General features: G+C 50.0%; 8 protein-coding genes across 8 annotated transcripts; 4 read left to right on the top strand and 4 right to left on the bottom strand.

Annotated features, from left to right (window-relative positions):
• Window positions 1-1,817: 1,817 nt before the first annotated feature.
• On the bottom strand, window positions 1,818-6,551 carry FPRO_06978 (uncharacterized protein; the record flags this gene model as incomplete). Its single annotated transcript, XM_031228049.1, has 7 exons — window positions 1,818-2,141; window positions 2,193-2,936; window positions 2,990-3,804; window positions 3,859-5,122; window positions 5,659-6,041; window positions 6,096-6,176; window positions 6,224-6,551. The coding sequence occupies 7 exons, from the start codon at window positions 6,549-6,551 to the stop codon at window positions 1,818-1,820; spliced, it is 3,939 nt and encodes a 1,312-aa protein (XP_031078424.1).
• Window positions 6,552-7,043: 492 nt separating this feature from the next.
• On the top strand, window positions 7,044-8,792 carry FPRO_06979 (uncharacterized protein; the record flags this gene model as incomplete). Its single annotated transcript, XM_031228048.1, has 4 exons — window positions 7,044-7,152; window positions 7,206-8,004; window positions 8,050-8,505; window positions 8,552-8,792. The coding sequence occupies 4 exons, from the start codon at window positions 7,044-7,046 to the stop codon at window positions 8,790-8,792; spliced, it is 1,605 nt and encodes a 534-aa protein (XP_031078423.1).
• Window positions 8,793-8,921: 129 nt separating this feature from the next.
• On the bottom strand, window positions 8,922-11,223 carry FPRO_06980 (putative Xyloglucanase; the record flags this gene model as incomplete). Its single annotated transcript, XM_031228047.1, has 3 exons — window positions 8,922-10,809; window positions 10,863-10,949; window positions 10,997-11,223. The coding sequence occupies 3 exons, from the start codon at window positions 11,221-11,223 to the stop codon at window positions 8,922-8,924; spliced, it is 2,202 nt and encodes a 733-aa protein (XP_031078422.1).
• A 2,134-nt stretch (window positions 11,224-13,357) lies between these two features.
• Window positions 13,358-14,159, top strand: FPRO_06981 (uncharacterized protein; the record flags this gene model as incomplete). The annotated part of the gene is made up of 3 exons (XM_031228046.1): window positions 13,358-13,570; window positions 13,621-13,832; window positions 13,889-14,159. The coding sequence occupies 3 exons, from the start codon at window positions 13,358-13,360 to the stop codon at window positions 14,157-14,159; spliced, it is 696 nt and encodes a 231-aa protein (XP_031078421.1).
• A 208-nt stretch (window positions 14,160-14,367) lies between these two features.
• FPRO_06982 (uncharacterized protein) lies at window positions 14,368-15,527 on the bottom strand (the record flags this gene model as incomplete). The annotated part of the gene is made up of 3 exons (XM_031228045.1): window positions 14,368-15,226; window positions 15,298-15,445; window positions 15,503-15,527. 3 exons carry the CDS (start codon window positions 15,525-15,527, stop codon window positions 14,368-14,370), a joined length of 1,032 nt encoding a protein of 343 aa, XP_031078420.1.
• Window positions 15,528-15,949: 422 nt separating this feature from the next.
• FPRO_06983 (uncharacterized protein) lies at window positions 15,950-17,329 on the top strand (the record flags this gene model as incomplete). The annotated part of the gene is made up of 1 exon (XM_031228044.1): window positions 15,950-17,329. One exon carries the CDS (start codon window positions 15,950-15,952, stop codon window positions 17,327-17,329), a length of 1,380 nt encoding a protein of 459 aa, XP_031078419.1.
• Window positions 17,330-17,602: 273 nt separating this feature from the next.
• Window positions 17,603-20,277, bottom strand: FPRO_06984 (uncharacterized protein; the record flags this gene model as incomplete). The annotated part of the gene is made up of 4 exons (XM_031228043.1): window positions 17,603-18,624; window positions 18,674-18,935; window positions 19,011-19,938; window positions 20,018-20,277. The coding sequence occupies 4 exons, from the start codon at window positions 20,275-20,277 to the stop codon at window positions 17,603-17,605; spliced, it is 2,472 nt and encodes an 823-aa protein (XP_031078418.1).
• A 424-nt stretch (window positions 20,278-20,701) lies between these two features.
• Window positions 20,702-22,470, top strand: FPRO_06985 (uncharacterized protein; the record flags this gene model as incomplete). Its single annotated transcript, XM_031228042.1, has 6 exons — window positions 20,702-20,930; window positions 20,982-21,294; window positions 21,362-21,878; window positions 21,936-22,052; window positions 22,103-22,266; window positions 22,314-22,470. 6 exons carry the CDS (start codon window positions 20,702-20,704, stop codon window positions 22,468-22,470), a joined length of 1,497 nt encoding a protein of 498 aa, XP_031078417.1.
• Window positions 22,471-23,293: the final 823 nt, after the last annotated feature.

Genomic DNA, 23,293 nt, shown 5'->3' with positions numbered 1-23,293 from the left:
CAACTGTACCAGAAAGGATTGAGGAGGATGGGCGTGGAGCTTTATAATCAGACCACGTCACACAAAGTTGGCCACTGAGATTTTAGTGACACGAAGCCTGGAAATTTGAGTTTGCGGCTGAACCTTAGGCAGCAGCCCCGCCCGCATCCTCACAGTCTCACTGAAGGAATCTGAGTCAAGGTACGCGTCAGGACGAATGAAGCCAGGTTAACATGTCACGGTAGAGGCAAGAGGAAAGTGTTTGGTGTATTCTGTTTTATTGAAAAGTCAAAATGTCCCTGTAGCAATACGCAAGGCATAGCCAATCGGGGTCTCAGATAAGAAGATAACACGATAAGATACTTATTTTTCAGCATAACATAATATAAGGCGTCATACACCACGCCAAAAAAACACAATAACCTTAATGATAAGTCTCAAGGTCATACAGCTGCTGCCACGAACCTTATGATCCAACTGAACTAGTGGCCTCAATCCATAAGCATAAAAAAGACTGCAATAATGGTGAGTTAGGACGTTCCAGAACAGACAGAGCGATTAGGTACTTACTGTTTCCCCCGGCCTTGGCAGGCCGAATGCCCTCTCCATCGTCACCCCGTCAAGGCGATCACCACCAAGGCTCCAACCTCAAAAGACCAAGTCATAACAACCAAGAAACCAAGAATCCAATCACACTGTAGCATGCCTCAGTCAGTTCATTTGCGGCGATGACGCAGATAGCAAGTAAGGAAACTCACAGATGCGCTGCTGCACAATCAACATCGGCCACAGCCATCCCGTCACGGCAGTCAATGACTACACAACCTGTGAAGTACATTAGATTTCTGGTGATGATGTGTAAAAGCATTCATTTTGGTGCTACTTACCGGTCTTCCAATAGAGGTCCACAAGCTCGACTTCAGATATATCCCAATACTGCAATCCTTCCTAAGGCGTCACAAAATAACAAGAAATCACTTGCCGCATGTCGACAAGCTGTCAACAATACAGCAAGTCACTGGGGATTATCATTAGCATTAGCAAGGTAGTTTGGATATAGAAAGGACAAACATCTAGCAATCTTCGGCTGCCAAGTACAGCTGCTAGGTACCGATGCAGACGAAGCCCTGATCGACTATATCGCAGATCAGATGGAGGCGTTAGAAGACCTAATCAATCGCTTAGAACAGGGCCGACGCCTGTCATGGCAACAGCAGGCCTTCATCAACGACATCGCATCGGGCGGCGGCAACCTATCCATGGCCGTTAGTAAGAGCTTGCAAGTCTCGGAGTCTGACAAACTTACGGTCAATACTGGCCGTGGTTCATGGAGTTGAAATGCGCGGTCGCAGTGGTCGAAAAGGGGATGTGAATGCTGCGGGTGCTCGGGTCAGCAATGAATTGACGACGGCGAGGCCAGGCAAACACCTACTTGTATCGTGGGAATCGAGGGCTATCGCGAAGTGAAGGAGGGGAAGTGAGGGGGGAAAGAGGGGAAAAATGGCAAATTGGGAAATGAAGGCTGCGAGGAAAAGTTGTTAGTCAAGGCGCGATAGATCAATGACGGGGGACTCACTTTTGGCGTTGGGGGAAAAACTGTAAATGCTGGCGGGGGATGTTAGTCGGTACACAAAACACCCAAAGGAATCAATGGCTTTACTTAGCGGACCGAAGCTGGCTCAGCGGGTTAGTAATAGATTGGATCTGGTCGCAAGACAACGCAGTATGACTCGACGGAGTCAGTATGAGTGCGACAGCAATGAATGGCAGATGGATGGATGACTTACGGAACACAAGTTGAAGAAAAACACAGATAAGTAACACTTGGGACATGTAAATCATCTCGCTCTCCCGTAAATCCACGCCCTGAGTTCATCAAGTACGTTGGGTGGCTGGGAGGCAGAGGCAGAGGCAGAGGCAGATGACTCAACCGAATTGAATCGGGAGTCCTGCTTGGCGCACTCGAACTGGGGGATTTCGAAATGCGTTATCGCCCAGTCGGCAGCGATCTCGGGCTTCTCGGATAGCATCCGGTAGAAGTCTTGGTGTCCGAGTGCAGTGTACAGCTCTATTCGGGCTGTCGCTAGCATCTCGCACTGGATGAACGCGTGGAAGACGGTCTCGTCGGCGGCTCCGCAATCACAAACCGGACTCTCGTAGGCCTGAACCATGGTCAGCAACGTTGGCTCGTTGGGGGAGGGGGGGAGGCTTACATTAATCCAGTGCAAGTACTTGTTGAGGGCGATGTAACCGGTTCGGCACTGTATCAGCATCGTGCTTTGTGCTCGAGACAGGCCGCGGTAGCGCTTGAGGTTGTGAGGTCCCCATCCAGCCTTATCCATATCGGCTGCGCTGCGAAATCGTGAAAGCTCATTATTGCGTTCTTCGACGTGCCGGTTCCAGATCTTGCATGACATCTCGTGCGAGTCCTGCTTGGCAATCTTGACCATCGCCTTCCTCACATTGTTGGGTGATCTGTCCCTACACGACTCGTTAGCTCTCTCCAAAAGGTATCTGGCTGCGTGGTCCAGCGCGTGGTATGGATGGAGGTCAAACTCGGCTGGGGTCCTGCCCTGCTGTCGGATTCTGCGAAGCCTTTCGTGGTCTGGAGTGTCTAGAGCGCGCGCCCTCTGCACTGTCGCGACCCTATCCAGGTACACGAGGATGTCTTCAACGTATACCTCCTTGTTGACTGCTCGCCCTTTGGTACGAGCGAGTGCTCCAGTGACTATCCTCAGGCATTGGTTTTGAATCCTACCCAGATAGCGTCCGAGTTCCCTCGTGATCTGATACTTGACCTTGTCCTCCCCATATATGAACCAAGCGCCGCAGCCGTGTGATATGATCGGTCGAACGATGGTGATGTAGAGCTGCCTCAAGGCTATCATGTCGGGGCCTGCAGTTGTATTACAGATTCGAGCGATGTCGTTCATCTTAGCGTTGACCTTTGCACCCAGCTATGAGACGAGTTAGTATGTGACAAACAGTCCCTACGATGTTTTGATCTTACCCCTAAAGCGTGTGCTTGCCAATTGAGCTTGTTGTCGACCTCAACACCCAGAATTCTTATTGAAGCTTCGGGCTTGTTTCCCTCAAGTCCGGGGATCTTCGGCATCAGGGTACAAGCCTTAACTTGGCCACGAGGAGGATAGAAGTGCATGACGTGGTATTTGTGAGGCGAGAAAGATACGCCGACCGAATCGGCCCATACCATGATCCTGTCATGGCATTCCTTCAGCGCCTTGCAGTTGTCTTCGAAATCATCGGACACGGCAAGTAGGTAGGTATCGTCGACGTAGGCGAAGGGGTAGATCTTGACCTTGGAGTTAGTGTACTCGGAGGCGGCACCAACAATGGGCATGGAGAAGAAAAGGAAGAGGATGGGAGACAAGGGACTGCCCTGAGGAATGCCCATGTTGACCCAGAAGCTGGATGAGGTGAAGCCCGGGAGCCTCATGTCGGTGATGCGATCGGTAAGAAAGGACCAGATGAAACTGAGCATCCATTCCGGTAGGCCAGTCTCCTGCAGAATCCTCATGAGCTTGACCCGGTCGACCCTGTCGTACGCGCCCGTGATGTCAAGTCCCATGATAGTAGCCAGTCGCCGGATCTTGTCGGTCCAGGCGTAGTAGACGTTGTTGAGCAGGTATTGCAAGGCTTCGGTGGTGCACTTGCCGGGAGTGCCAAACTGTACATCGGGGAGGAGGTTGTGCTCGACAGCAAGCTGTTTGAGCCGATGGGTGAAGATCTTCTCGAGAAGTTTTCCCATACAGGGAAGCAAAGCGACCGGTCGCCAGCTCTTGGGCTGCTCGTAGTCATCCTTGCCTCCCTTTCACAGCATTACTGTGCAAGCCTGTTTGAAGGCAGCGGGATGATGACCGAGCTTGAGGCAGGCTGCAAACAGGTGGTGAAGGTAAGGCAAAAGCTCCTCGTGGGCCAATTTCATACCCTCGTAGGCCAACAGGTCTGGCCCTGCTGCCTTACCACTAGGCGCACCAGTGATCAGACTCTTGACCTCGGACTTTTCCAAGTCCTGTGAAACAACGAAAGGAACTTTGTCGGAGTCGTCGGGTGGTGGTCGGTCCGGGGGCACTTGCTGTTCGTTACTGGTCCCGTCTGGCCACATAGCCTGTCTGAAGCAGCCAGCCATGCCATCAGGCGTACGATGGGTAACATTGTTGGCCTTGAGCTGTCGGATGGGCATGAGAGCCTTCTTGTTCCAGCTCGCTCCCCTTCGGGCCCAAAAGTAGAGTCTTCTGCGTTTCGCGATGTCTTGGGAGAGCATGCGATGGAAGGAAGCGGAGCGCTTTTTGCGAATGACATTTTGAGCAAAGCCTTTGACCTTGTAATGCTGCTGAATCTCCGTGTAGACGCCAGCGTGGCGCTCTTTCTCGTCTGAAAGTCTCAGAAGATTCTGGGCTCGCTGAGTGACAAGGCTGGGCCGGGACTTGGGTCGCTTCGACCCTGGCGGGGCCGCCAGAGGTACCAGCGTCTCAATTGCCGGACTGAATGCCTGAACGACCTTACGGGCGTAGTTGTCGACCATGGCGGGGGTTGTAAGTGCCGAAAACCCAATGGGTTTCAGTGACTCACCAACACACGCACGGAACTTGTCGGGGTCTGCGCGCTTCCAGATGTAGTAGGTGCTGGGAACTCGGTTGACCTCGAGGTTCAATGTGGTCATGATGACACGGTGATCGGAATCGAAGCCTGGTACGTCTGGCGACTGCCATTTGCGGACAAACGGGATAAGAGACGGGCTGGCGTAGGTAAGGTCAATGGTAGAGCTGTATTCGCCAGTTCGATGTTTTCCTCTGGCGTAGGTGCGAAAACCACGGGGGGCCAAGAGCTCCATGCCAGCCTTGTCAAGGCCGTTGGCGAGCTCGATGGCTTGGGGCTCGATCTTGGTTACGTTGTCGCCACTCCATGTCGGATGGTGAAGGTTGAAATCGCCGACAAGAAAGTCTTCACCAGTTGCAGTGACCCTCTGCAGAAGATCCGGGATCTTGACATTCTTCTGCTGATTGTAGACATTGTGGATTGCAATGGTTTGATCATCACTAATCCGCAGCAGCAGTGTGGCAGCCAACCCAATGTTTACATCGTCATGGAATTCAACGTCCCAATCTGCAACTGGGATGGACTTGTGTATGAAGTAAGCAACTGCGTGTAGCTTCTCCTTCTCCAGATACTGGTTCGTGATGTGGATAGCCTTTCTTTTTCTGGTCTTCCCTTATTCGTCGGTCTTTGGAGGGAGAAGCTAAGGTTTATTGGGTCCAAAGGCAAGAATATGATCAGGAAAGTGGGTAACTCTGATGTTGAAAGGGATATCTTGTAGGTAGAGGATGTCAACCCTGTGATTGGAAATACGAATGCTATCTTTAAACAACTGGGTTTTATCTGGCGGAGCTTTAGTGTACTTATTGGAAAGGAGCATATCATTCAGTTCTGAAATCTGAATTGACTGACTATTCTACAAAGAATATATAACCAAAAGCTCTATAATATTGCTACCGCATTCCCTGGACTGGCAACCCCCCCTGGTACTTTGAGTGGAACACTCGTTAAGAAGAATGACCAACGCTTTCTCTCCCTGCACTTCTCGGCCAGCTCCTCCAAGTCAAACAGCTCACCGATTGGCATTCCCCATCCTGCTAGAGCCCATTGATGTATACTCACGTCAGGATGATTATACGCTCCCGTCGCAGGACCTCTTTCAAAGCCAGCCGCGTCCGAAGCTATAGCTGAGAAGCCGCTATCCCATAGCCATCTCAGGGACTCTTTAGTAGCTTCAAGGCCCAAAAGACCTCCGGGCTGGCGATAGGGAAAGTTCTCCTGTGCTTCGGGGGAGAGCGCGTTGTAGTGTGCCGTGAAACCAACGCGGATAAAGAGGATGTCGCCTTGGCAGAACTCAATGTTCTCTTCGGCGATGATAGCGCGGATGTGAGACATTTCTACGGCGTTGGTTTGAAATGGGGAGAGGGAGATGTTGCTGCGCTGGGACCAGGAGTACCAGTCTATGAGAACACCACGGCCGATGATGCCGCCGTTGTTGGCATAAGCTGTGAACAGATTGTAAGACAGAACCTCCCATTGATTGATGTTCGTGGGCTTACCATCGATCCCAAGATGTTGCGATCCTGGCACAAATTCCTCCTGTTTGTGACCCATGTAGAATTGTCCAGTCCTTTGGTACCCTGTCCAACAGTCAGCACTGACATGATCAAAAGGCGGCGGTACTCACCATAGTGCCTGAACCCGTCCCACTGTGTACTGCTCTGCGTATTCAACGTGATTACATCGTCGTTCATCGTCATGGGAGCTTTGTTGAGTATCCGGTGCTCAAGAGCTTGTCTCCCGAAAGGGGGATGTGAAAGCTTGTCAAGTGGCCAGTCCAAAGATATTCTGATGCCTTCTCTTATCTCGCTTGCGGCAGCGCGTACGGTCTCTGGTGTAAGTAAATTGAGCCTACCAAGTTGATCGTCCGATCCCCAGAGACCCCATGCATTACCTGGAGGGCCATTCTTGTCCAAAGGCAATTCGTCGAATGTAGGGAGCTTCTTCGGGGCCATGTTGGTTTGGGAGAAGAAATTGTTTCAGAATATTTGGCCGATGGATACTTTTACAAACTTGTATAAATGAGTGGGAGTTCGCCGACGTGACTCAGACAATTAAAAACTAGCCTTGCCACTAAAGAATATAATCACCAAGAACCATGAACGGCGCATCGGTTGGAAGATAATTTACCCAAATCATCGTAGGGATGCCAATCAGCGAGTTGATGCCGATCATGTACCCCCGCTTCCCCGCGTCCATCCCTTTCCGGGGTATGCCAAGACCTAACTTATAGAAGTCAACCATACGCTATGCGGGGATAATGCAGGGGTGGAAGAATGTTTGAATCAGATAACGGAAATAATCCGCAGAATATTGTGTCGCGTGCCAGAGCCTCGGGTCGTGCATGACCGAGGATGAGGACTCCGTTTGTTTGCATTTAAGACGGGAAGGATCCGTGTATTGTGTCATCTTGTGTAAGAATATTCCATACGTCTCCAGCAATCATCATGCGCAATCCATTGGCAGTGAGGGCTTCGTCGCTCGAAGGTGAAGACATTCCGCGAGAGATCTATGGTTTCCGGCCTTATCTCCTTGCCATCTCGGCATCATGGGCTTGTAAGTGATTACAGTATATGCCTCCTCTTTATCGTCATTACTAACATCGCAAGCTGCCATGTACGGTTATGACAGTGCTTTTATTGGAGGTACTCTCAGTCTACCCTCCTTCCAAAGGACCTACGGTTTGGACACAGCAAGCGACTCTGCGAAAGCAAACTTGTCGTCCAATATCGTATCGACCTTCCAGGGCGGTGCTTTCTTTGGATGTGCATCAAGCTTCCTTGTCGCCGAACGCTTCGGACGTCGTCCAACCCTTATACTCGCCGCTATAATCTTCTCCATCGGCGCAGCCCTTCAGATGATTGGCCGACTCGATTGTCTATATGTCGGTCGGGCACTTACAGGCTGGGGAGTTGGATCGAGTGCAATGATCCTACCAATCTATGTCTCTGAATGCTCACCTGCCCTCATCCGTGGACGACTTGTCGGGACATTCGAAGTCATGCTTCAAGCTGCACTAGTCTGTGGATTCTGGGTCAACTACGGTGTCAATAAGAACATCAGCCCAGAAGGGAATATGCAATGGCATGTTCCTGTCGCTGTTCAGTTCGTGCCAGCTGGTCTGTTGGTCATCTTCATGATACCCATGATTGAGTCACCGCGATGGTTGGTCTCCAAGGGTAAGCTTCAAGACGCCAGAAAGAATCTGAGCTGGGTTCGCAACCTCCCTCAAGATCATGCCTACATCGACCGCGAGATGTCAATGATTGAGGTGGCTATTGAAAATGAGATGTCATCAACCGGACAGAGAGGGAACTGGCGTCAGATATTCTCAGAGTTGTTCCAGCCGGGAGTTCGTGGTAGGATAGTCTTGTCATGCGGACTTGTATCATTTCAAAACTTCACAGGGTGAGTCATGATGAACGCCATACGAGGCACAGCTGACCAAAGCAGTATAAACGCGATCAACTACTACTCCCCAACCATCTTCAAGTCCATCGGCTTCACTGGTACCTCTGTTGGCCTGCTCGCCACTGGCATCTTCGGCATCGTGAAGATGGCTGCTACCATGCTCTATGCTGCATTCCTGGTCGACAAGCTAGGACGAAGACCCCTACTACTGATAGGTGGCGTTGGCTCTGGTATCGCAATGTTCTACCTGGCCGGCTATTCTAAGGTTTCAGGCTCGTTTGAACATATTCCACCCATGGATGCTGGAGCAAAGACTGCCGTGGCGATGGTATACATATATGCTCTGTTCTACGGTATGAGTTGGAATGGAATCCCATGGCTCTTCACGTCAGAGATCATTCCAAACAGAGTCCGTACTCTTGGAATGGCGTTCTGCATCTGCGTGCAGTGGGTGACTCAGTTCATTGTGGTCTACAGCTTGCCGCACATGGTCATCGGGTAAGTCAAGACCTTGACACAGCATCGGCATATGCTAACTGCTAAGTATTACCTATGGAACCTTCTTGTTCTTCGGTGCATGTACTGTTCTCGCGATCATCTTTGCATGGCTGTTTATTCCAGAGACAAAGGGGGTACAACTTGAGGACATGGATCTGCTCTTCGGACCTGACGTGCCCATCTTCGCGTCTCAGGCGAGGGATAACTATCTCCAGGGTATTGCTGCTCGAGCTTTGGATGAGAGGGATGGGGAAAAGATGAGGGCGACTGAGATTGAACATGTTTGACCAGTGAGCTAGGGCGTAATAGTTTCACATCGAAGGGATATCTTCTTGGCTTAGAAAGGGGACATGTGACTGGTGATAGAGGATAGCAACTGTAGTTGGACTAAGGGAACCTAGACTAGATCTGTATACTCAAATGGTTCCCTGGCCCCAGAAGACACCACGGCCGTTGGTTCCAACATAGACCAATCCCGCTTCGTTTCCACTACCAGCAAGCTTGGCACTGTCAGCAGCACCAAAACCCATAGAGCCCTGAAGGTCCGTCCAAGTCTTGCCGAGATCAGAGCTGCCGTACAATTTGCGTCCCGCAGACCCTGTTCCGAAAGCGTACACGTTCCAGTTGCTTCCAGAGCCCTTGCCAAGAGCAATCTGCTCAGTCTTGCTAAGACCGCTAATCTTTGAGAATGCGCTGCCGTAGTCTGTGCTGCGGAAAATACCAGCGTCAGTAGAGACCCAAACCTCGCCGGCTTTGGTAGGATGAGCGGCGATATCTTTGACAGAGTTAGCTCCGTCGAGAGATCCACCGGTGGAGAAGCTTGAAGCTGTGTTGTTGGAGACGTAGAACTTTGATCCTGATGCACCGTAGAAGTAGTCGTTATCTTGCTTATCGCTGGCAACCAAAGCACCAGTAGGTAGGCTTGAAACAGAAGCAAAGCTACCCTCGTTCTGAGATCTCAAGACATTTCTATTCTCAGGAGACCAGAGAATTGTATCTCCATTGGCAGAGTAAGAGATGGTACCTCCTTTGGGACCTTGCTCAGCAGCGCCATGAAGCTTCCACGATTTACCGCCGTCGGAAGATAGGGCAACTTGAGGGTTGCTGTCACTGTTTCCAGCTCGCACGACATTGCCGACCTTCTTGCCCGCGTAGTCAGCACTCGTCGATGTTGTGAACATTGGGTTATCCCAGGCCGAGAGTGGAGATGTTCCAAGGGCGCTCTTTGAGGCAAAAGTGAAGCCGCTATCGTCACCAACGGCGGCAAGAAGTTCACTACCGCCGGGAGCTGACTTGACGTCGAGAACTGCGGTCTCCTCGATACCGTCGGCGAGAGACTCAATAGTGATATTGTGAACGGTATCCCACTTGGTAAGATCATGACCTCCGTAGAGTGTCAGGCCAGTACCATACAGCCAGTGGTTGCTGTCAAAAGGATCAATAGCCAGGGCTTCAACCATCCAACCCAGTTTCTTGGTATCAACTGAGATGAAGTTCTTGTAGATCCAGGGAGCTTTTGGTGTAGAAATGCCGTAGTGAAGATCAAGGTTTCCCTGAGCGTTGTAGTTCCAGAGCGTAGACCACGTCTTGCCAGAGTCAGTGGATCGGAAGAACTGGGCATCGGGGTACCAAGAGTTGAGGGAAGCAACGACAAGAGTACCTGATTTCTGGCGATCGAGCGCAAGACCACCGAAGCCGAAGTAGATATCTCCAGGAGGGGTGATATCCTTCCAGGTGTTGGCAGCGACATCGTAGCGGTAGACGGCACCGGCTGTACCATCATACGGTCCACCACCATTGCTATAAGAGAGGTACAGAGCCTTCTCCTTGGGTGAGAACTGGCCTTTATGCGGGAGATACTTCACAGGCTGACCATCAACCGGCTTCCATGTCTTACCTGCATCAGTAGTAACATAAACGGAAGCAGTCTTGGTATCAGCAACACCAACGAAGATTCTTGACGTCGCGCCATTGACAAGAGATGAAGTGGAGTCAAATGTGACAAACGACAAGCCCTGGATATCGCTGTTGTATCCAGAACTATCACTAGGATCGGCAACATAGGTGCCGACGTTGGTGAAAGATGTTACCTTGGCGAAGCTCTTGCCTCCGTCTGTACTTTTCCAGAGGCCGTTGCCGCTTCGTGCCCCAAAGTAGATGATGTTGGAGTTCTTGGGGTCAACGGCGAGACGCTCGCCCATACCGCGGCCGGGCATGTTGCCGCCTACCTTGAACGGGAGTTCAGTGAAGGACCATGTGGCTCCCTTGTCGTTGCTGATACCAATAGCTCCCTTGTTGGGGTCCCTAAGACAGCATGAGACTGACGAAACTAGAGTTACTTGACTTTGGTGACATACCAGGAGTTGGTGTATAATCCAGCAGCAGTAAGAACCTTGTTAGGGTTGCTTGGATCAAGGGCAAGAGCATCAATACCCCAGCGGCTCCTGTGGAAGTGTCAGTACGCTCTACTGTTTTCCGGGCCTCAACGTACCATGTGGCATCAACACCAGTGCTATCAGTTAGCGGGGTCCAAGAGTCATCCGCATTGAGACGGTAAAGTCCGCCGATATCAGTTCGCGCATACGCAACCCCCTTGGCAGTAGGATGGAACTCAATGCCAGGAACAAATCCGCCTCCACCGCCGAAGCGAACATTCTGCCATTTGAGAGCAGCTTGCGCAACGCTCGCCGAAGCAGCAAGAAGAGAGAGCAACCTCATGATGAAGTCCAGTAAATAACGAATGACACTGTATTGACAGGAGATGTGAACTTCATATTTGGCGAATTATAGGTGCCTTTTATACAAGCGCTTTGAGGTGACGTGATAGTCTGGTCCTGTTGTCATTTGCAGTGTTTCGGATATGAAGCCTCCGTGACGAAACAGGATGACGCAGGGGTATAAGGTTCACCAAGCCCCGAGAATGCTCAAAATTGAATGGATTGCGAGACTTTTTATCATCACCGTATTTAATCTACGGCACTTGGAGATTTTCCACCTACCAGATGAGGCTTGTGCCTCACAGGAATGATTGGTGGTGGCATGTTGAGATGAGAGTGCCAGTCTCGGGCCGCCATATACCGCCGTTTGTCCAAGATAGGCAAGTTTTGGTATCGTGCCGCATCCGGGCTCAGGTTGCGCCATATTTTCGGAGTCTCGGCCCGAGGTGCAGCTCACGTGTAGGTGATTGATTGTGCCAAAGGATAGTGGATAAATCCGTAAATGCAAGAAGTTGGTCTGGTTTGCGGTATTTCCTTTCTCATCAACATAACTTCGCTTGTGTATGATTTAACTAGGTAAAATACTAAATGTATAAATCTATTAATATGTATTATTTTACTACTATATTTATAGTAACCATTAGAAAAATAACTCTTAACTTGAAAATAAATTATAAAGAGCATTAAGTAATGAATGAAGGGAAGCTGAGGCTAGATTCACTAAGTATACATTTAAATATATCAAACTCATACCGGCCAGGCACTTTTGAAAGATGGCAAACAAAATCCAAGGCACGACTGTCAGTAGCAGGTTTGGGGACATTAGGCTTGGTCAGGGTGTTAGTTAGCCTATAGCTTACGATTCCCTTATAAAAATAGGCATTACCTTATTCAGGTAGGGAGCGTTTGCGGGGGCGCAGGTAAGTTACCTTCGGACTGCTGGGTTTCGTGAGAGATCGTTGTTGGTCCTAAAATAAATTGACCCATGTATAGGGTAGTTAAGATTTACTCGTTATTTGCAATTAGAGCTTGCAATTCTAACATCCTGTTGCAATCCCATTGAACGTCGGTTATCTACTGTCTTTCTTTGTCAGCAGGCTGGCCTTGCACAAGCAATTACACAAGGCCCTTCCCTGTCCTCGACAGATGCACTACTACTTTGCTCTTGTTTCCCCACCACCTCGCCAGATACTGCGCTTTTGGGAAGACTCACCAGCTTTTCGGTCCAAAGTCGATTTTCCGCCGAGACATGATTAACTGATTCATGCGCCATTCCTTTGAGATTTCAGATGAAAAAGCCGCAACAGGTCAATCATCTTTCATATGACAAGGAGAAGAAGGACCCTGGATCCGAGGTTGGCTGACAAGATGCATACGTACCCCACACTTCGACCTGCATTTCAGCATCGAAATGCGCTTCTTGATCCTCGGCTTCTCCACTTCTTCATTGGTCATGCTTTGAGGGATATATCTCAAAACCTGGGGTAAGCATCCTTTCTGGGGTTAATTGAACTCTGTTTCAATACCGTCAACCAATGTAAGGGATTCTGGGGCACAATGTGCGGGGAAGGCCTGATACGTACGTGAAATAGGGTCGGGTGACTTGTTAATATCACATTTTAGACTGCAAAGATGTGGAGGTATTCACCAGAAGTGTTCCTCAAAGAAATACTGAAGCTTCCTGGGGAGGAGAGTCAAGATCGACCTCGTCATCATCACAGTACACAATACTCGATTCTTTATGTTTCGAAGTGAATTGTTTGAGTTGGGCTTCATGCTACATAGCTGAACCATGTCTAGCAAGAGTCTGGTTCTGAACACGTGATAGTAAGAAAGGAACGACACAGTAGTGCGCTTCTGACAGGTGAAACTACACAGCCATGTGAATTCCGTATAACCGATCAAGCGTAGGAATCCGAGCTAAGTGAACTAGACAAGAAGTGGAAGGAGAAATATAGGCTGGACAGGACTATGGGACTTGTGAAGATGGCTGAAGGAGGGCAGTCGTGTATATAAAGAAGACAGCTATCTAGACGTAAGCCTGTATCATTGCACTCAACCTTTCTGTTCTTTATACAAAGCCTTTGCTTCCGAGGTTCATCATACTCTATCCAATCTACGAGACTTTCTTCAACATGCGGGCTGCATTCATCCTTTCCTTCCTCCTGGCCAGCTCTACAGCCTTGCCAACTGCGTCAATTGATGAGCGAGCCGTCGCAGCCCAAGATGCCAATCTACTACAAGCCCGGGACCTTCTCAACCGTAATGACCTTGAGAATGGTGATTCCTCCAATTGTCCTACAGCAATCCTCATCTATGCGCGTGGTAGTACAGAACCTGGCAACCTTGTTCGTTACATACCCTCGACAACGCAGATATCAAAAGCTAATTTAGATAGGGAATCACCGTAGGGCCCATCCTCGCCGAGGCCATGCAGCTTGCCATCCCTGATATCTGGATACAAGGTGTTGGTGGACCGTACAAAGCTGATCTTGCACCAAACTTCCTTCCCGAAGGGACGACCGATGCCTCCATCGATGAAGCTAAGAGACTGTTCCAGATGGCCTACACCAAGTGCCCAGATACGCCCGTCGTGACGGCTGGATATAGGTAATTCCTCCCAGTTACCCATATACTGTCCCTTTGCTAACTCTATGAATAAAAAGTCAAGGAACGGTTGTCGTCGGATATGCACTAAGCGAGCTCGATGGCGCGGTCCAGAATCAGGTTGTTGGAGCTGCCTTGTTTGGGTATACCAAGAACGAGCAGCTCGGGGGTCGCATTCCGAACTATCCTACTGATAGAACCAAGATCTTCTGTCTCCCTACTGATCTGGTTTGCGACGGGACATTGTTTATCCTGCCTGCCCATTTTCTGTACGGCGCTGATGCAGCGGTTCCAGGTCCGGAATTTCTGGTCGGACAGATTCAAAAGTAGAATGGTTTGTAACATGCCATTGTAGTTTTCCTCTGATACAGAAACGAGCCGGTAGATATGGGGGTTCGAGTAGGAAATGGAGATGTTCGTCATGGGTCCCAAGGAGACAAGGAATTGAGCATAGCAATGTACGTGGAATCATTTTACGTAACGTTTCCCCTGTGCACGTGTATATACTTTCTGTAACATGATAGCCCCCGAAGTTATGTTAGAAAAGTCTATCCAATGCACCCAGCTGTAATGTAGTCACCTTGGAACTAGTTTCCTTCTCCATTGCTTCTGTAGCGGGTGCTAGTACTAACCGTCGTGGCGAGACCGGCTGATCCTCGTGCATACACCAGATTACCTTCTTCGGCTCTCCTAGCAGTTTCGACAACTTCACCGCAAACTGGGCCGCTGATCCATCAAACGGTCTCCCGTTCAAGTTCCCCCGCCCCGCAATAGCCTGAATCAGTATGTCTGGCTGTGGCTGCAGTGTCTTGAGTATTCCGGCGTACATGCCAAGATGCCCATTCCAAAGCACGGTTTTACCCTCCCCGAAGAGAAAGTTGAACATTAGCTGCCCTCCGTCAAAAGGAGAAGAACATTTACTCGCCGGGCTATCAATCCAGTCGACGAACGAGCGCATGCCCTCATCCATAGCTTCACGAGGCATATGGTCGCTTAGCTTGAGCAGGCCGTGTTTCAGCATGAAAGTGATGTCAAGAGTACAAGCGTACTGGCTTGCTCCCCCGATATACTCCTTTCCAGTATCCATAACTTCTGGTAAGTCGGCGGGCGAGCTGCCTGGCAACAGGCAGTGCAGTGAAGGCCAGACGTGGACGGAAGCTGCTGCCAAACTAGGATCTGGACGAGTAGGGGCACCTGGTGGCCCAGGAACGATGCCGACTTCACCACGAGCCGCGGCATGACGAGTCTCGAGAGTGAAAAGAGGGATGCGCTCGCCACCAGCCACTGGTATCAACTGATCCTCGGGGACTCCAGCGGATCGGAGGGCGTTGATAGCTTCACCGTTGGCGATAACGTGTGCTCCCGTCTTGATTGCTATCTTATCGGCTCCGGGTAGACTGTGTGGAGGACACCTGGTTAGCCGCCACTATGTACGAGGAGATATCTTAGAGCCGCAGATGATACTAACTGGTCAAAATGTGCGTGTGAGATGAAGATGTAATCCGCTTCAGTCACATCGTCGATATCCAACACTTTGGGCATCCCTTCGGGGCGGTCTAGCCATGTGTCCAAAAAGATGACGAGACCGTTGACCTTGATGCGAAACGTGGTCCAACCTGGATGAATAGTAAGCTTTACGACACTTTACAGAGTAGAGTGCTATGAAAACTCACCGAGCCACTCAATTGTTGCGTCCATATTGAAGCTTATGCGGGCTGACAAAGGAAGAGGCGAGCCAACTGTGATGTGCGAGAGCTCAGTCTAGATTGAGATGGATTTGACCTAGAAAATTCATGGTGTAAGTAGGTTCCTTGATATAGTTAGGCTGTTGAAGACTACAGGTACCAAGTATCGGGGCCTCCGCAACCCTACACCGCGGAGCGGATGGACGGACCTGTTCTCAACTCCGGACATGGTACGGACGACTCCACATTGCGGGGTTGTCCGATGTGGTACTGTGCCGTTGGTCTAGCCAGGGTAATATACCATCACTAAGAGTAGCATTTAGATATAAATGATATGTGAGATAAATCTGGAGATTTCCAGGAAATGATACGCTTTCAACTCCCCGTTTCTTAATCATCTGTCGTTTATTGAATTAGACAACTGCGGTATCCACTATGGCTACATCAAAGTTTCAGTCTCGCGAGGACAATAAGGGCAAAATCCGAGTCGCAATCATTGGCGCAGGCCTCTCTGGGCTTGCAGTCGCCAACGGTCTACTGAAGGATCCAGATAAGAGATTCGATGTTCAGATCTTCGAACGAGACACGATTGCATTCAGCTCAGAGCGCGGCGGCTACCAGCTCCGCATTAGCCTCAGTGGCCTGAATGCCCTCAAGACAGTGTCCAGCCCTGAAGTCTGGCCCAAAGTCCGCGAGGTCTGGTCCGAGGACCAACCGACGGCGCCTACGCTTGTTGACCCTGTTACTTTCAAGGCTCTCCTACGCCTAGACCAGCACAAGTGGTATCCCCTAAGCCGGTCTCTACCAAGACTCGGACTACGCCGTGCTCTCCTGGAGCCGATGCTCGCCGAAGGGCGTGTTCACTTCAATTATACCTTCCAACGCTTTGAACTCATCTCCGGTGACAGAAGCGGTGTGCGGCTGCATTTTGATGGTCACGACCCAGAGGATGCCGACATTCTCATCGCAGCAGACGGCAGCAACAGCCTGGTTAATAAGCAGGTCGGCATCAATAACAAGATCAAGCTACATAGCCAGTTCTTGGTTCAATCTCGGGGCCATATCTCACAATCTGTCCGCGATGAACTACCTGAATCGCTTGTCAGAGACGGCCCGGTCTTGTTCTTTGGCGGCAAGCATGCCCTTGGATACATGTCGATTTACAAGAACACGGAAGAACTTAGCGAGGGCCAGAAAGCGTCATATCAATTGTTCTGGTCGATCATTGTTTCCAAAGCTCATGGAGAAGAGCTACTAGCCAAGGCCGGCTCGGATCCTCGGAAGATCGTTCCCCACCTTGTAGAATACGTACGAAAGCAGCTAGGTTACGGCGATCCCTTTGTTCGAATCATGGAATCAGCGACTGAGTTCATTCGGACGGGCCCTTTGACCAGCTCTGTGAAACCGGAGAAGGATTGGCGAAGTGGCATTGACGCTAACTCACGAGTTATCCTCCTGGGCGATGCCATGCATCCCATGCCACCGAGTCGAGGCATGGGAGCAAACCAGGCACTAACTGATGCCGCGAACCTTGTGGATCTCTTTCACCAAACGACTTTCGAACAGGGCGTACCTTCTGACAGAGAGCTTGCCACTTTAGTAAGCACATTCGATGAAGAGATGCTGACCCGCGCATTCAACATGGTGAAGTCCAGTGAGGCCCTGACTTCGCTGGACACAAGTAAGCTGTCGGGCAAAGCCATTGTAGCCTTTGTTGGAATGCTCATGACCGCGGTGGGATGGGTGTGTTCATTCTTGGAAATTGTTGGCTTAAAGTCTAAGCAAAGGCTCGACTTTGTGTCGCAAGAGAAGTAGTAGAAAGATGTTGGTTTGTAGAAGGTAGTTTAATGTACTCATAATGGCAAAGTAATCTATGAACATGCAGTGGCCATGGCTTGTAGCCCATTTACGTACCCCCGAACGCCTGCAGTGATTCTGATACAAAGACGGCCGCATGTGTCACCTTTCGGCATAGAAGAGTTGGCAACAAACAAGTACTTGATATTGAAAGGACGACCCATTGCGATATATGACAGGAAAGCGCTGTCGCCAATCTAAAGACCTACACATATACCCCCCTTGAACCTCTCAGAGCTCTCTAAACGTCTTATCGGTTGGAGGACGACCTTTGGCTTGTGACGCGAGAATGTTTGATATCACCTTGGCCATTCTGGAGATACAAGACCCGCTTTCCATAATCCGCGACCCTTCTTTATATAAACGAAGAATGCTACCACCATGATGTAGGAAACCGACCCCAGGAACATGAGGCCTTTTATGATTTCGTACCTGTAACCAGTCGTTCAGAAGATCTACATCAACGACTTGGTCGAGTCGGATAATCTCCATGCTGGACGTTTCGACGCCAGCCCCAAGTCGAGTGGAGTCGGGATCTTGTTGCTCGATGATATCCACGTACAGCACCATGTATAGCACAGAGACTAAACAGCCCATAATGTCAAGTACTGTTGCTGGTCTGGTGTTGCGGAAATGTTGAAGGACCTGCGCTGCGTAGTACAAGCAGCGTCTTGCTCTGGTGACATTCTGCAGTATAATGTTTGAAAGTTCGGACCGGGCGTTACTCTGACCTGTGTCTGTTGTCTGCCATTTGTTATAGGAGAACAGTAGTGATAATGGCGTAAATGAGAGCATGGCAAGAACTCGAGAAAGTAAAGCAAAGTCATTCAGGCTACCGCAACTGTCTGTTTCACGCAACTCCTGGGAGCATCCTTCTTGTGACAAAGCATCGAAGGCTCTCTGTGAGAGTGTTGTAACCATGCCCAAAGCTGGACTCAGTTGACTGGCGGTGTTGTTAGCTGAGTCGAGCCCCATAGCTCGCAGTAAGTCACTCTCAGCAGCTTGCTGCAACGAGGCCGAAAGCAGCATTGCAGACTTGGTCAGTCGCTCCGGACTCGCCGGCGCTACATTGCCAAGGCCAACTCGTGATACTAAAGCACAAAGAGTTGGTGCAGGCTGTGTTGGAGGGAGAAGGTGCCACTGCTCGCAAGTCGATGACCAGTACCGACCTGCAATAGGTACAGGGATTTGCAGCTCAGTAGGTGAGAGCAGAGGAGGAAGCATAAGGAATGTTGAGTAAAGACAATCGAAAACTCTTTGTGTAAGCTAAAAGCTGAGAGACGTGGAATGAAGACTACATACTGTAGGTGAAGTGGACGAGCCGCCGTTTCGCTTCGGTCTGTATCCACTGGAACCACGCATGGTTCAGGTCTTGAGTGGGAGTAGGCGTGTGCATGAGGGTACTCTCTCGAGATAGCAATAGGCGACAAAGAGTGATGAGGGTATTGCGGCGGAACTGAGCGTCGACCGTAACCCTCCACTCGCCCGAGAGCCAGAGGCTATGCTGGAATAACAAGTGGGATTGCGCACAGATCAAGACATTGACGCTCGATAGCTCTCGAAGCTACAATATACCGGATATCCTATTAGCTCCACATGATAAAAAGGGCTTGAGGGTAGGTCTAACATCTAATTTTACCATATGTTGGGCCACTCGCTGTAGGAGCTGAACATGATCGTGATGTTGGTGTGCTTGGGAGTACCGACTACCAAAGCAAACTACACCGAGAACTAGCTGCCATGTCTCCGGGGACGCCTTGAAGGTCGGAACGTGCAACAAAGGCATCCGCTGATGAAAATGCTCAAAATACAATTGCATGTATGTATCGAGATGTCGTAGGGAGGGGAAGTTGACGTCAAGCCCTTGAGCCTCATGCTGTGGCAGTCTGGCTTGGATGGCTTGGATCATGTATACCCGCGTCTCTTCAGTTAGGGGGGGTACGTGTGGAATGTTCTCCGCGATCAGGATGTCTTCTTCCTCCGCTGTCAGATCGTCGGGTCCAGTGAAAGCACGGGCGGCATCCACAACCTCTCGCTGTGTTCCTTCAGCACCAAAGGCACTCTGCACATCATAGTCGTTTGCAAGTTGACCAGTGGCAGGAAAGACAGCATCTCCAAAACCGAAATCGGCCAACGATCCAGCTTCAAGAGAGGGCACTGTTGAGAAGGGAAGCAGAAACTGCGCGGAGGTCAAGAGGCTATCCCATGACACGTCTGGCTCAATCCAAGGTTGGACCGGATTTGGAACACAAGACAGTGGAGTCAAAGGCTGCAACTGCTGCGAGGGCGAAGAGTTGGTAGCCGATACACCATCATCGGCCGCAGGCTGTGCAACGACAATAGTTTCAGGCTCTTCGTCGCTAGGATTTGGCTGGTATACACAACGACGACCTTTGTTTATACATTTGTCGCACGGATCAGGTCTGCGTCCATCGCAGCGCTGCTTAGCCTTTGCACACGCTTCGCACGCACGGTAATGCTGGTCTCGTGAGAAGCGAGGATTGTCTCGCATCCATTCAGCAAGAGCTGCAGTGCCATGGGTCCCGACATGACGTTTCAATGTGTCTCTTTTTCCCCCCAACAGTCAGCCACAAGCGTTACACGAGGCGGATATACGAGGCCGGATAAAGTCAAGACAAAGCATACCTCCGAGAGAAAGCTGTTTTGCAGACGGGGCATGTGTAAGACCGACGTCCGGAGTGGCGGTCCAGATGTCGGACCAGGTGCTCGCGCCGGCGAAAGGTCTGTCCGCACTCGGGACATGTTAACGACACGGACGATAAGGAGGCGGGGGAGGAATCGCTTCGGGGGCCGGTGCCGTCACCGATACCGACGCCGACTGGGCTACGGTTGTCATCATCGGCACTGCTGCCCAGGCCAGGGACTGCGGAGGCATCCGATTGCATGTCGAGCGATGTAGAGAGTTAGCAAGTATCTGTATGGAAAGATCGAAAGCGACCACAGCACTCACTACCTTTGGAAGACGGTGCGTTCTAGGGTATTAGACTCATCGAGTTCGGGGCTTCGGGTGACAAGTGGATCGTCGATCGGCCCTCTATTCCTCATTTGGGTGCACTACCACCTAGCGTTGTGTGTCAATCCACTATAGATATGGGGAAATATGGAGGCGGGGGTTTCAAAGTGCGGAGGCGGGGTCCCGAGATGCTCAACCCTTCGGCATTCGATACAGTAACATTGCATTTTCTGCCCGAGCTAGACACAAAGCCAGTTATTTCCTTATGTATATAATGGTTGGCTTATAGGAAATACGAAATCTAAGCAGTATGCCATGATCTCGGTTCAATCCATTTATTACTGACTACATTCATCATGGCGCCGTTTCTCGTCATGACTGAGTACTCGCCAATGTCGTGCCTTGCCGCCGCTGCCGGTGCTGTTGTCGCGTTTCAGCTTCTCAGGGCTGTGTACATGCTCTACTTTCATCCGTTGTCCAAATTCCCCGGCCCGCGCTCTGCCGCTATAGGCCGCCAATGGCAGGCAAATATTGTCAAGAAGGGCTTTCCCGAGAAGGAATACGAAAAGCTTCATAAGCAGTTTGGTAAATGGCAGCCAATATCTCTCTCAATATTTCTGACTAACAGACCATCAGGCACAAAAGCGCTGCGCATCGGACCGAATCACCTCCATATCTCAGATTCAAGCCTTTACAAGGTTATATACAGTCAGGCCAATCCTTTTCCCAAGGAGCAAGCTTTCTATGATACCTTTGAGTCTCATCACACAACCTTTAGCGAGACTGATGCGCAGTTGCACAAACAGAGACGCAAGTTGCTAAGCCCTCTCTTTTCCAAGTCAGGAGTGAGTAAACTGGAACCACTTATCCTGGAGAAAGTAGAAGAGACCAAAGAAAAGGTCAACCGTATCTCTAAACATGGCCCCATCAATATGTGGCCTGCCTTTCGGTAAGAGGGCCGATCCCATAAATGAGCAGCCATGCATACACGTTGATGCTAACATTAACCGATCCAGATGCATGACAGTTGACATCATCTCCGAGTTCTCGTTCGGAACTTGTATCAATATGATTAACGAGGACCCAGACACCTTCAATTCCGAGTATCTCAAAGCCATGGAAGTGGCCTCAGCTCTGCCCTTTCTAAGATACTACAGCACCATGCAATGGCTCTTGGCGAAGTGTGTTCCTATTTCCGTCGCTGTTAACTTCAGTCCAATTTTGAGGCAGACTAAGAAAATGGTTGGAATAATAGTCGACTCGTATCATAACTATGCTCAGCGAACAACCAATTCTCGCTTCCCGGTTCTTTTTGATAACTTGCAGGCATTACCTGCCGATTCACAGAAGGCTGAGGCCATAAATACCTTTATCGCTGGGTCCGACACGACCGCCTTTACCCTCGTCACAGCACTGTACCACATTCTGCGCTTACCGGAGGTCGAGAAAACACTGACAGCATCATTGGATGAAGTGTTTGGAGGGTCCCAATCCGTCCCGTCGCTTGTTCAACTTGAGCAGACCAAATACTTGGTAAACGCTATAGGTATCCTATTGGTTGCACTGGAACAAACGCTGACTCACTTCTAGCGCGCATGTGTCAACGAAGCTCTCCGTCTCGCAATGTCGGTACCTGGCGTGCTCCCTCGTGTCGTGCCCAAACGATCGCAACCGTTTGTTATAGACGGTAAAGTGGTACCTCCAGGTGTATGTTCTATCCCAAGCCTGCTCCTTCAAACCCATATTGACACGAGTAGACGGTTGTAGGAATGTCGGCGTATACGATGAACACAGATCCGCAGATTTGGGGCCAGGATGCCCACTCCTTCAACCCAGCCCGTTGGCTCGGTCCGAACGCGAAGGAGCTTGAGACACACATGTGTACTTTCAGCAAAGGCGCTCGCCAGTGCATTGGAATAAAGTATGTCACATCACAATAAGGAGGTATATCAAAGGCTAACTATAAAGTGTCGCATACGCGGAGGCTACGATCGCCCTGGCACAATTCTTCTACCATTTCAAGATGGAGCTGAAGACGAAGGAGTTACGTGTAGTAGATAAATTCACCATCGAAGCGCCAGAGCCGGGGTTACTAGTAGACTTCAAGCTGCGACAACACTCTTAAGGCGGTTCTAGAGCAGTTGAGTACTCTCTCAGAGGTTTTGCATATTCGGCCCAATTAACGTCTTAAGCTTCAGTATGACTACTAGTTTACTATATGTTTTAAATTTATTCCTTGGATTTATTCGCGACATGGCCGTATGTGACGTAATCTTTCCACACTCCGGCACTCTTTTACTCGCAACGTTGTTCCAATAGGCTCATCATATTGCTGCTCACCTCAGCGTATCTGCCATGACTCTGATAGAGGAGGTCTGGAAGCCTATACCTAGAAATCAAATCAGCTTAACATGATTATTGGGTGTGGGAGCTCCTCACTTAAGACTTAGAAATCTAGTCAAGATGTTGCTGTTGCTGCGAGGGTGTGGGGCGATGTTCATAATATCATAGTATAAAATCACACGAGGTGGTATATGTGCATAGGATGTCATGGGCCTAATTATTTGAGTTGTGTGTAGCAAATCGTTTCGAAGCGTCAGGCTATACTTCATCTGAGCGAAAGCCTGAAATTGTCAATGCCAACATTGGGATAGCATCCAGAAGCGTCATCCCAGGTGCAAAATGGACTTAAAAAGTGCGTTCCAGTATGGAATATGTAGGTATGTTGTGTGGGAGAGAAATAACACCACACTGCTACTTAGTACTGGCCATAGCTAAATTTAATGCGGCTAGTCATTCTGCATTAGAGTCTTCGTCTTGGTCTAGGTTTTCGCTCGCCATGATCGAGTACTGCCCGAGAACTGGAGAGTATTGTGTTAAGCTCATGTGAAGCTATTCAATGTCAAACCCAATACGAATATAGGCCAAGAGCCATATCCAGGTCGCTT

This window comes from Fusarium proliferatum (assembly GCF_900067095.1).
Source record: "Fusarium proliferatum ET1 genome assembly, contig: FPRO_scaffold003, whole genome shotgun sequence".
Taxonomy (NCBI): Eukaryota; Fungi; Ascomycota; class Sordariomycetes; order Hypocreales; family Nectriaceae; genus Fusarium; species Fusarium proliferatum.
The sequence above is the reverse complement of the archived record's forward strand: the minus strand, read 5'-3'. Positions and strand labels throughout refer to the sequence as shown.